This window comes from Macaca mulatta, chromosome 2 (assembly GCF_049350105.2).
Source record: "Macaca mulatta isolate MMU2019108-1 chromosome 2, T2T-MMU8v2.0, whole genome shotgun sequence".
In the NCBI taxonomy this organism is placed as follows: Eukaryota; Metazoa; Chordata; class Mammalia; order Primates; family Cercopithecidae; genus Macaca; species Macaca mulatta.
In genome coordinates this window covers 110504953-110517818 of record NC_133407.1, presented here as the reverse complement: position 1 = coordinate 110517818, position 12866 = coordinate 110504953, and the positions used below count along the sequence as shown (strand labels likewise).

Below are 12866 nucleotides of genomic sequence, written 5' to 3'. Positions count from 1 at the left end.
TCCCAAAGTGCTGGGATTACAGGCGTGAGCCACCGCGCCCGGCCTCTTTTTTTTTTTGAGACAGTTTTGTCACCCAGGCTGGAGAGCCATGGAGTCATCAGCTCACTGTAACCTCAAACTCCTGGGCTCAAGGGATCCTCCTACCTTAGTCTCCCAAATTGTTGGAAAAATAGGTGTACACCGCCACACCCAGTTATTTTTTCCAAATTGGCTGTATAATTTTGCATTTCCATCCACAATGCATGAGGGTTCCACTTGCTCCAAATCCTTGTCAATATTTGGTATTTTCAGTTTTTTTTTTTTTGAAATGGAGTCTTGCTTTGTCACCCAGGCTTGAGTGGAGTGGCATGATCTCGGTTCACTGCAACCTGTTGTTGACCAAATACACACATTGAAAAATGTAATTCAAGAGTCTATAAGGGATCATTTCTTTTTTATAAAATTATTTACTATTTAAAATTAAAAAAATTTTTTTTCAGCACTCAATGCTCCCAGTGTGGGCTTAGATGCTGAGGCTGGGATCATTTCTTGTTGGTGGTAAACTCCAGATTTTTTTGTCTGAAAATGTCTTGAATCACATAACCTGGCTGAAATCCTGGTTTTACCATTTCTTAGTCATATGACTCTAGATATGTACCATAACCTCTGGAATCATTGGTTTATTCATCTGCAAAACTGGTAATCTTGAGTACATTCATTCTCTACTGGGTAAGACAAGTTTGGGAGGGAAGACGCACGGAGAAGCTCCTGAGCAGATGAGTTCTCTAGAAGAACGCCAAGATCCAAAGCAAAACAAAATAAAACATACACCATAATCACCTCTCTGAATGTTTGAAAATTGTAGGGAGGTCGGGCGCCGTGGCTCACTCCTGTAATCCTAGCACTTTGGGAGGCTGAGGAGGGTGGATCACAAGGTCAGGAGTTCAAGACCAGCCTGGCCAAGATGGCGAAACCCCGTCTCTACTAAAGACACAAAAAATTAGCTGGGTATGGTGGCACACACCTGTAATCCCAGCTACTCAGGAGGCTGAGGCAGGAGAATCACTTGAACCCTGGCAGCAGAGGTTGCAGTGAGCCGAGATCATGCCACTGCACTCCAGCCTGGGCAAGAGTGAGACTCCATCTCAAAAAAAAAAAAAAAAAAAAAAAAAAAAAAAAAAGAAAATTGTAGGGAAGACAAGGTTAACATACTGGAGGAGAAAAAAAAAAAAAAAAACCTAATAACAATATTCCTGTATGCTTGAGAGTTACAGTGTGTGGTTCTTTTTAATCAGTTCTTTCAAGTCCAGTGAAATAGCTGCTTGTAGGAGCTTACAAAAGAGACTTTACAGAAGAGAGTGCTTGACTGGAAGTCGTCAACTTGTTAGCCAACTCCAACAATCTATTTTTAACAGAAAAATCCAATGTGAACACTAAGAAAAAGGATTGGTATTCCATGGATGAGCCTGAAAAAAAAGAAAAAGGAATTGGTAAAAAGGAAAAGTATTAATCAAAAAGTAAGGTTTTCAGAAGTAACAAAGTAGTTATTCATTAAACACTTGGTACCTACAGCCTCAAACACTATAAAATATGAAAGACAGATTGCTTCTGCCTACAACAAACTTATAAAGTTGGTAAGATAGACATATTATGTAATTAAAATCTGTTAACAAAGCAATATGTAACAGAAAGCTTATCTGTATAGGAAAAACAACTACAGAATATAGTAATATTATGTAGGAGGGTGCTGACTTGAAACAAATAACATGTAATAGGAATTATAGGAGGTGGAGCTCAATGTAGGTTGTCCATTGTTTTCTAGATTCCTCTTGCCTTGCGTTGGGATGTGTAGAATGAACAGGAATAAAAATAAGTTGTAATTAGGCTGGGCACAGTGACTCATGCCTGTAATCCCAGTACTTTGGGAAGCTGAGGTGGGTGGATCACAAGGTCAGGAGATCGAGACCATCCTCGCTAACAAGGTGACCCCCGTCTCTACTAAATATACAAAAAATTAGCCGGGCCTGGTGGCGGGTGCCTGTGGTCCCAGCTCCTCAGGAGGCTGAGGCAGGAGAATGGCATGAATCTGGGAGGCGGAGCTTGCAATGAGCTGAGATTGCGCCACTGCCCTCCAGTGTGGGCGACAGAGCGAGACTCCATCTCAAAAAAAAAAAAAAAAAAAGTTGTAATTACAGCAGTCCCCACCTTATCACAAGTGATAGGTCCCAAGACGCCTGGTGGATGCCTGGAACCCTAAATATACTTTGTTTTTTCCTGTACATACACACATACTTATGATGTTTAATTTATAAATTAGGCACACTAAGAGATTAACAGTAGTTAATAGAAATTTTTTTTTTTTTTTTTTTTTTTGAGACGGAGTCTTGCTCTGTCGCCCAGGCTGGAGTGCAGTGGCCGGATCTCAGCTCACTGCAAGCTCCGCCTCCCGGGTGTACGCCATTCTCCTGCCTCAGCCTCCTGAGTAGCTGGGACTACAGACGCCCGCCACCTCGCCTGGCTAGTTATTTTTTTGTATTTTTTAGTAGAGACGGGGTTTCACCTTGTTAGCCAGGATGGTGTTGATCTCCTGACCTCGTGATCTGCCCGTCTCGGCCTCCCAAAGTGCTGGGATTACAGGCTTGAACCACCACGCCCGGCCTAATAGAACAATTATAACAATATAGTATAACAAAACTTAGGTGAATGAGTAATTTATTCTAAATTATGCTGCCTTTATTCTGTATACTGAGTAAATCTAAATCTTCAATTGTATTGAGCCTCATATATCTACCTAAATTTATAAGGTAGCCAATTTTTTGTTGTATGGCTATTAGTTTAGAGGCAGTAGGTACTTTTTCAGACATTATCTCATTTTCCGCTCCCCAAAATGCTAAGATGTTGATAGTAAATGTTTCTAAGCTACAGAGGAGAAAATACATATTTATTTATTTTATTCATTTTTTTTGTTTGAGACGGAGTCTCACTCTTGTTGCCCAAGCTGGAGTGCAGTGATGCGATCTCTGTTCACTGCAACCTCCACCTCCTGGGCTCAAGCGATTCTCCCACTTCAGCCTCCCGAGTAGCTGGGATTATAGGTGTGCACCACCATGCCTAGCCAATTTTTGTATTTTTAGTAGAGATGGGGTTTCACCGTGTTGGCCAGGCTGGTCTTGAACTCCTGATCTCAAGTGATCTGCCTACCTCAGCCTCCCAAAGTGCTGGGATTACAGGCATGAGTCACTGTGCCCGACCTACATTTCTTTCTTTTTTTTTTTTGAGATGGAGTTTTGCTCTCGTTGCCCAGGCTGGAGTGCAGGGGCGCGATCTCGGCTCACCGCAACCTCTGCCCCCCAGGTTCAAGTGATTCTTCTGCCTCATCCTCCAGAGTAGCTGGGATTACAGGCATGCACCACCACGTCCAGCTAATTTTGTATTTTTAGTAGAGACAGGGTTTCTCCACGTTGGTCAGGTTGGTCTTGAACTCCTGACTTCAGGTGATTCACCTGCCTTGGCCTCTCAAAGTGCTGGGATTACAGGCATGAACCACCACACCCGGCCTACATTTCTTCTTTCTACTACCCCTTACCAGGTACCCGGAGCCTACCTGTGGAGAGTGATTGACCTTTGGCCTTCTGTCTTCCCTAAGGCAAGAGATGATTTTGTTTCAGGGTCACTACTGGCAACCCTGGGATCCCCTGGGATGGGGTTGGTCTTGACCCACAGGAGACAGTAAAGTAGCAGAGAGTAAAAAGGGTTTTTTTTTTTTTGAGATGGAGTTTCGCTCTTGTTGCCCAGGCTGGTGTGCAATGGCACGATCTCAGCTCACTGCAACCTCTGCCTCCCAGGTTCAAGTGATTCTCCTGTCTCAGCCTCCCTAGTAGCTGGGATTACAGACATGCGCCGCCACGCCCGCCTAATTTTTGTATTTTTAGTAGAGATGGGGTTTCTCCATGTTGGTCAGGCTGGTCTCGAACTCCCAGCCTCAGGTGATCTGCCTGCCTCGGCCTCCCAAAGTGATGGGATTACAGGCCTGAGCCACCACGTCTGGCTGAAATTATAAAGGCTTTTACGATTTTAGCACTCTGGGAGTGAACGCCTCGGATATTTCATGCTAGGGCTTTTTAGACATTTTTCCTTTAAACATGTGCAGAAAGCAGGGGACAGTCAGTATTTAATAACACTAAAAACCAAATTATTCCACAGCTTTGATCGGGTGGCCAGGCCCAAGTATGTGCTCCAAGCATGCATTCTCTTTGACTTAAAAATATAAGTCCAAATAACTCTGAGAGCAATTATAGATGAAGGCACTGCCTGTAAAAACCCAGTTCATTTGTTTCTGTTTGGGGCTTAGAATTCTCACTGATTCCCATGGCTTGACAAGCTTATTGCATTGGGTTCTGACCAAACCAATGCTATCATGAGACCAGTGCCCAGCTGTACCTCCTGCAAGAGAATTGCTTACTTTCTTATTAAGGAAATACGAAACCTGCACCTGACTGCTTTTTTCTCATTCACCTCAGCTTAGGTCCTTACCACCTCACACTTACATTGTTTAACTACCTCCATCTAAAATTGCCCTATCCTGCCTGTCCAAGGTCAAGTGACTCCCAACTGCCTATGTGGCATCTAAGGCACAGGGCCTCAATCTATTCTTTCAAAGCCCAAAAGACAACACTTAACTGGGCACTTAATGAGAGGCACTGTGCAAGCATGTTCACAACATTCTCTGCGCAGTGGCTAATACCCCATTTACAGGTGAGGCACGGGAAGCATGAGAAGCAAGCATCCCAATGTCACAAGGCTAGAAAGTGCCTGGTACACAATGCCAGGTAGAGCTAGCTCTTAACCTCTGCACTATCATGGCTAAAGAACGCTGACGTGTACTGAAAGTTTAAAGCTTTAACAAACAGCTTATTTAATCCTCACAATAGTGAGAAGGCCAGTTGGCAGCAATATTCTCATTTAAAAATGAGAAAAACCACAGGGAAATTAGTAACAATAATGGTGTGTAAAGAAATGGCCTTGGGAGATTTGAACCTAGGGAGTCAGATGGACCCTGGACCTCCATGCTAACCCTAAAGGTACCAGGAAAAAAAAAAAAAGCCAAAATAATTCCTAAGTGAAAAACAATGATTATAAAACACTAAAAGACACTAGCCTACATACATACAAAGGCTATTTTAAAAAGTTAGCCACTGAAGGATGTTTATTCTCTCATATCACATTTAAGATTTTTGTTGTTGTTTTCTTTTTTTGAGATGGAGTCTCGCTATATCGCGCAGGCTAGAGTGCAGTGGCGTGATCTGGGCTCACTACAACCTCCGCTTGCTCTGTCGCCAGGCTGGAGTACAGTGGCACAATCTTGGCTCACTGCAACTTTCGCCTCCTGGGTTCAAGCGAGTCTCCTATCTCAGCCTCCCGAGTAGCTGGGATTACAGGCGTGCGCCACTACGCCCAGCTAATTTTTGTATTTTTAGTACAAATGGGGTTTCGCCATGTTGGCCAGTCTGGTCTCGAACTCCTGACCTCAGGTGATCCGCCCGCCTCAGCCTCCCAAAGTGCTGGGATTACAGGCGTGAACCACCGCGCCTGGCCCACATTTCAGTTTTTAACCACTGTTTCTTAACTGGAAGAGACATCCTTTCCTTTCCTTAACCAATTGCTGGTAAAATCCGATTCAAAATTCTAGTGGAAAAACAACAGCAACACCACCACAAAAAAAGCTAACCCTATGAACCCCCAATGTCAAAATGATCTATCACAAAAAACTCTTCAGCGTCTAGAAAGTTTAGATATTGGATTTACGCGTTCCTATCCCTCCTTCCAAAAATAACAACTCGTAACTCTTTCAAGTTATTCTACTTAATCTCATCTTATCATTTCTGGAGGAAAGTGATTAATACACCTTTTTCATGACACTGCCTCTAAGGCCCCAAGAACCAAACAAGAGACCCGAGCTGCCGCCTTAGAGACTTCGGGTGCGGGCAGAACGCCGCGCCGAGGTGGAGGTAGGAGCCCCGAGGGCACAGCGGCCAGGAGGGCGGAGGAGGCTGCCGGAAGCTCGGCCTCCGAGCAATCCCCCGCCTCGCTGCGCTTCCATGCTTGCTAAGGGGTCGAGATGAAGAGGCTAGGGGGAGAGAGAGGGGCGAGTGGGACGAGTGGCCGGGAGCAGCCGCGGCCGCTTTACCTCAGAGCCCAGAGACCTGGGGGAGGGGCCCTCGGCGCTGCCGCGGACTCCGGGGCTCCCGGCGGGCAGGTCCTACAGGGCCGTGGAGCAAGAAGGCTGATGTCTCGGCCGTCTCGGGGAGTTCTCCCGACGTCGCCTGCTGTTTGTCAGTCGCCAGCTGTAACACGGTAGCGGGCCGGGTCACGCTGCTCCCGGCCGCCAGGCGGGTTGAGTGAGGGGTCGCGGTGCCGCCTCTCTAGGTCCGGTCTGGCCCACATCACCGGAGCCGGGGGTTTATTGTTCCGGAGAGCCACAGGCACTGTCGGCCTGGGCCCGCCGGGCAGTGTTTCGCTCCGCCCGTCCCGGCCTGGGGTCAAGCCAGCAGCTGCAGGCACGCCGACTGGCGGCGTATTGGGGGCCCGTGTGTGTCTCTTTAAGGGGCCGGGCCTGCGAAGCTGAGGGGCGGGTGGGGTGTGCGTCGCTCCCGGTGTGAGGGTGAGAGGGAGAGAGCGGCTGGCGGGCGTCCGAGGGAGGGAGGGAGCGACGAGCGAGGTAGCGACGCGGGCTGCCCCTGCCGCCGCCGCCGCCGCCGCGGTCGGACCTGCGGCCTCCTCCCCTCCCCTCCCCCGCGTCGCCCTGCCGCGGGGAGGGGGCTCTCGTCGCCGCCTCCAGCCGCTCCCGATGAAGCAGCTGCAGCCGCAGCCGCCTCCGAAGATGGGGGATTTCTACGACCCGGAGCACCCGACCCCTGAGTAAGTATCAGCTCCGCGGCCCCCTGCTGCTGTCGGCCGCCTCAGCCCCAGCCGAGGGCGGTGCGTCCTGACGGGTGGCGGCGCGGGCCGGCGCGAGGAGTAACGGGCCCGCGGTGGCTTCGCGCGGTCGGTGTCGGGAGCAGGCCCGCGCCGCCACTTCGAGCTGCCTGGCTGGGGCCGCTGCAGGCCCGCGGTTGGGCCCGGCGTTGGCGCCGCTGCTCGCGTCGCGGCGGCGGTTGGGCCGGGCCGGTGGGGGAGGGGCGGCCACGGTCCCTACCCGTGTCCGCACCGACCCGGCCAGCCCGGGGCTCGGCAGTCCTGGCGGGCTCCTCGCGGTTCGTCCGGGCCCCGCTGCTAGCCAAGGGGCATAGTCGGAGGAGCTGCCGGTGCCTGGCCCGGCAAGAGGGCGCCGGTGAGGGTAGGCCGCGAATCCCCGGGCTCGGGTGGAAGCTCGACCCGTCGCCCGACCTCCCCGCGACGGCAGCGGCTCGGACCGGAAGGGCCTAGCGCGGGTTGCCTGTCCCCCGGGCCGTGGAGGGGCCCGCGCTGCACTCCTGAGTTTGATTTTTTCCTCCTGGGAACTCGATCCTGGCCTCGCAGTGCTTCCGGCTTCACATTCTGCACCTTTGGCACTTGGGTTTTGTAATGGCGAGGTTTGTGTGGTCCCGTTGTTGAGGTGACACCGAGTTTGTTTTTCCGCCTGAAAATGAAAGCCACCTGAGGGGCATACATTTTCTTGCAGATTGTGAGATTTTCGCACTTTCGGACACGATTTTCTTGGTAACAGGAACCTCTTACCCTAAACGGATGACTTTCTATTTCTTGTGAAGACTTGGTTAAAAACTAAGAATCGTTTGAGGATTCTCTAAAGAAGACAGTGTTCTGGAAAACCGAAACACAGTTTTGCCCAATAGTAATTTTTCAGTCTAGGACATCTTTACATTTCTCTTGAGGTCTGAATCTGCTGCTGTATCTGCTACCTCAGAAAGCCTGAAGTCACTTCTTTCCCTGAACCCTCACGAGACCATTGTTTTGAAAAGCCATTCTTGAAACTCCATTTGCTGGTGTTAGACCTAGGAATATAGTATTCATTTTAAACTTATCGGTTGATAGGGGTTTCACATGAAACTGTCAAACTTTTATGACCAGGATGATTCCAAGAGCTTTGCTGTTTTGACACATTTTACCTTAGGTTGGCTGTGGCTCGTTTTTGAATCCCTTGCCACATCTCACGTTGGTCCAGAAATGTCTGGATCTTAATTGATAGTTCTTAGTTTTGATTGCAACACAGCGGATTCTGTTGAGGTGTTGGTCATTTCTGCACAACAAGATAAATCATTATTTTGCTTTTCCAAAAACTCAACTCTTACTTGCAATAGTAAGTTAACATGACTTTTTCCTTTCATGGGTTCTTGGCCGTTGGTTAACACTACCTTAATTAGATTGGTCTTTTTGTTTTGCTACTGGCAGGATCAGTTAGGTAAGATTGTTTTGATTTACTGCACAATCAGTCCAATTACAAAGCTCACGTTATAGGTTTTTAGTTTAAAAAACCTCAAAAAAAATTTTGTATCACGATTCAATAAATGCTTATTTAGCACTTGCTCTGTACAAAGTAACATGCTAACCTTTGAATAGGCTAAGTGCCTGCTTTTACTTCCTTTTACCAGGTTGTTTGGTGAAGTCCAGAAGCTTTAAGGATCACATCCTTACACTTCTTGGGGAAAAATTTTTCATAATATGTGGGAAAATTGACTCAGAAGTGCATCTTCGGTAGACACGAGTGGGGAAGGAATCAAGAATGTTTTATGGTTTTACATGTTTTGGAGTTTTTATTGCTTTAATGTAGTAGAAATGCACTGCTTTGGATTTCTAACAGTGATTATATGTTTTTAAATTCTTGTGTATTTTTTCCTTTTTTTTTTTTTTTTTTTAGAGGCAGGGTCCCACTCTGTCACCCAGGCTGGAGTGCAGTGGTGTCATCATAGCTCATTGCATCCTTAAACCTCTGGGCATAAGCAGTCCTCCTGCCTCAGCCTCCTGGGTTGGGACTATAGGCATGTGTCACCGCACCCGGCTAATTGAAAAAAAAAAAAAAAAAAAAAAATTACGTTACTCAGACTGGTTTTGAATCCCTGGCCGCAAGTGAGCCTCCTGCCTTGGCCTCCCAAAGTGCTGGGACTGCTGGCATGAGCCTTTGTGCCAGGCCTCTTCTTGTGTATTAACCTGTATGGAGTAAAGAATTGTAACATGTTTTTGTTGTTGTTGTTTTGTTGTGTTTTTCCTTTTTTCATAATACTATAAAGACTGGAGGGGATCATGGTAGGTATCCTGAGCAATATCACCTGTTTGGCATATGAAAAAAATGAAGCCTAGAGAAGTGAAGTGACAGCAAACCCTTGAGATAGTAAGCTAGTTAATGTTTATAATGCCAGAGGAGAGAGAAAGGCAGTATAGGATTTTAAAAACCTGGATTTCAGAGTCAGACCTGGATCTGAACACTATTTTAACCTTGCACAGATGACTTCATCTCTCCGAACTTGGGTTTTTTTCATCTTTTATATAGGTATCATAATGGTTAACAACTTACTAGGGCTTTTTGGGAGGATTGAATGAGATAATGCATGAAGAGCACTTGGCGCAGAATGTGGCACGTGTAAGTGCTTCTAGCTGGGGTCATCAGGGAAAAGTTAAAAGATAGGATTTAAGTTGAGGATGAAAAGATTAGGTGGGCAACATGGCTCAGGGGAGGAATGGCCAAGTGCCCTTTTTAGACTTTGGATGGTTTGAAATGGTACTTAGACATATGAAGAAACTGAGGCAAAAATGTAATTTCAGTTTGACTGAAGTAACAGCATCTGATGTTCTGGGTTTGTCTTGTACCCATGCTTTTAATCAGACACAGCTGCAAGATGACTTTTTTTTTTCAGCAGCATATAGGACATTGTGTTTCAGGTGAAAATGGCTGTAATCACTTGAGTATCTGTGCAGTAGGTGTCCATTATGGGGCAGGCCCGGGGACAGGTGTTGAGGACACAGCAAAGTAGATCCAGTTAGTCTTTAAGGAACTCTTTTAATGAGGGAGATAGGCAAGTACCTTACAGTGATAGAGGTGCAGTTCTTTGAACATATGCATGTCTGTTGTATGCCAAACGTAGGCACACTAGGGGTAATTGGTGTACAAAACAAAATTTTGCCCTTGTGGAGTTTATATCCTAATGGGGGTGATAATAAATGATACAGAATGTTCTGGCCAAGTGGAGTGACTTGCATCGGTAGTCCCAGCACTTTTGGAGGCCGAGGTGGGTGGATCACCTGAGGTCAGTAGTTGGAGACCAGCCTGGCCAAGATGGTGAAACCTCGTCTCTACTAAAAATACAAATTAAAAAAAAAAAAAATTAGTCGGGTATGGTGGCAGGCACCTGTAATTCCAGCTACTTGGGAGGCTGAGGCAGGAGAATCGCTTGAACCTGGGAGGTGGAGGTTGCAGTGAGCTGAGACTGTGCCACTGCACTCCAGCCTGGGGGACAGAAGGAGGTTCCATCTCAAAAAAAAAAAAAAAAATAGAATTGAATAATATAGAATGTTCAAAGGTAAGTGCTTTGGAAAGTGGAAGAGTAAGGGGGATTCAGAATTGTTGAGGAAGAGGTTGCAATTTAAAGTGAGGTATACTGGGTGAGTATCCTTGAGGGAGTGATATTTAGGCAAAGATTTAAGGAGAAGTAGCCATGTTAATAATGGGTGAAGGCATTTCAATAAGAGGGAATAGTGAGTTTCAAGGTGTTGAGGCAGACCTGTGAGTTTTGCCCATTATGGCTAGAATGGAATGAGCAAGAAAGTGTAATAGTAAATTGGGTTAGGGTGAGATGGGGTTTAGCTTTTTTTTTTTTTTTTTTTTTTTTTGAAATGGAGTCTCACTCTGTCCCCCAGGCTGGAGTGCAGTGGCATGATCTTGGCTCACTGCAGTCTCTGCCTCTTGGATTTAAGTGATTCTTCTGCCTCAGACTCCTGAGTAGCTGGGATTATAGGTGTCTGCCACTGCACCCGGCTAATTTTTGTGTTTTTAGTAGAGGTGGGGTTTCACTTTCTTGGCCACGCTGGTCTTGAACTCCTGACCTTGTGATCCACCTGCCTTGGCCTCCCAAAGGGCTGGGATTATAGGTGTGAGCTACTGCTCTCGGCCAGGATTTAGCTTTTATACAGTCTTGTAGAGCCATTCTGAGGACTTTGCCAGGAGTTTTGAACAGAAGAGTGACAAAGTCTGCTTTCAATTTCATAGGATCATTTGAATTGCAAAGGGAACAACAGTGGTAAGCCTGGAGACTAGTAAGGAAGCTAGTAATCCAGAAAAGAGATGCCGGTACCAAGATGGTAACATAAGAGTAGTGAGAAATGGATGGATACTGGATATATTTTGAAGATGGAACTAATATGATTTGTTGGTGTGATATGTGAGAGAGGAACCAAGGATGATTCCAGGGTTTCTGGTCTCAGCAGTTAGAAAGTTGCTGTCAACAAAGACAGTGATGACTAAAAGAAGCAAGTTTAGGCTGGGCGCGGTGGCTCACGCCTGTAATCCCAGCACTTTGGGAGGCCGAGGCGGGCGGATCACAAGGTAAGGAGATCGAGACCACGGTGAAACCCCGTCTCTACTAAAAATACAAAAAATTAGCCGGGCGCGGTTGTGGGCGCCTGTAGTCCCAGCTACTCGGGAGGCTGAGGCAGGAGAATGGCGTGAACCCGGGAGGCGGAGCTTGCAGTGAGCCGAGATCGCGCCACTGCACTCCAGCCTGGGCGACAGAGCGAGACTCCGTCTCAAAAAAAAAAAAAAAAAAAAAAGAAGCAAGTTTGAGGACTAGATTAGGAGGAGTTCAATTTTAGGCATGGTAAGTTTGAGATTGCCTGTTAGACGTTTGAATTGAGTTGATAACCAAGTCTGAAGTTCAGGGGAAAGGTCTGAAATGGAGATAAATTTTGTTGTCACCGGTTTAGGTAGTATTCAAGTCATGAAGCTGGATGAGATTACCAGGGAATTCTTGGTAGATAGAGAGAAGGGCCAAAGATTGGTCTTTTTATTTTTGTTTTTTTAAAGATGGAATCTTACTATTTTCCCTGGGCTGGTCTTCAGCTCCTGGGCTCAAGCAGTTCTCCCACTTCAGCCTCCTGAGTAGCTGGGACTATAGATGTGTACCACCACACTTGGATTGATTGGTTTTTTAAATGCCTGTGTTAAGAGAGGACTGTTCTAGTGTGGAGTTTAGGGTTTTAACATGGATGGCATCTATGAACTTGGGAAAATTACCTCTTCAGTAACCTCTGACTAGAAGTTAGCATTTCTTTCAATTACTAATGTGAATAACAAACTACAGTAGTATTAATTGTGATTTGTGTATAAGTCAGATATTTTTATAATAAAATATGCAGTTGATTCTTGATCAACACAGGAGTTAGAGGTACCAATCCCAATCTGCAACACAGTAAAAAATGTGCATATAACTTTTGTCTGCCTCAAAACTTAACTGCTACTAGGATTCTGTTGACTTTACTGAGAACATAGTCTACTAACACATATTTTATTGTATGTTGTGTGTATTATATACTGTATTCTTACAAGAAAGTAAGGTAGAGAAAAAATGTTAAGAAAATCATAAGGAAGTGAAAATATATTATTCATTAAGTGGAAGTGGATCATCAAAAGGTCTTCATCCTTGTAGTCTTCACATTGAATAGGCTGAGGAGGAAGAAGAGGAGGTGGTTTTAGTCTTGCTGTCTTGGGTGACAGAGGTGGAGGAGGTAGAACTGGAGGCAGGCACAAGGTGTGTAACTTTTATTGAAAAAAATCTGTGTATAAGTGGACCTACGCAGTTCCAGCCCATGTTATTCAAAGGCAAACTGTATTGTGGTTTTTGTAGAATCTTGAAATATGTTTATCATTATGTCAAAATCCACTAGATTGAGAAGCACATACT

At 46.1% G+C, this 12866-nt stretch overlaps 1 protein-coding gene and 1 long non-coding RNA gene across 16 annotated transcripts in view; one reads left to right on the top strand and one right to left on the bottom strand.

Moving 5' to 3' along the window:
• Positions 1–634: 634 nt before the first annotated feature.
• On the bottom strand, positions 635–6558 carry LOC144339139 (uncharacterized). Its single transcript, XR_013413860.1, has 2 exons — positions 6167–6558; positions 635–1445 (listed from the first exon to the last, which is right to left on the bottom strand). It is a non-coding gene; the product is annotated as an uncharacterized LOC144339139 (long non-coding RNA).
• The window catches only part of SETD2 (SET domain containing 2, histone lysine methyltransferase), a 154847-nt gene continuing 148045 nt past the window's right edge, over positions 6065–12866 (top strand). For 6 of the 15 annotated variants that reach the window (XR_013413844.1, XR_013413843.1, XM_028844063.2 and 3 more), the window contains exon 1: positions 6065–6897. Coding sequence is in view for 4 of the 15 variants with exons in the window: in XM_028844063.2 (XP_028699896.2) it covers positions 6827–6897 (71 nt within the window). In the remaining 11 variants the exon portion in view is untranslated. Of the gene's footprint in view, positions 6916–12866 lie in introns of all 15 variants that reach the window. The other 9 variants (XR_013413845.1, XR_003727278.2, XR_013413847.1 and 6 more) reach the window with 4 other exon arrangements.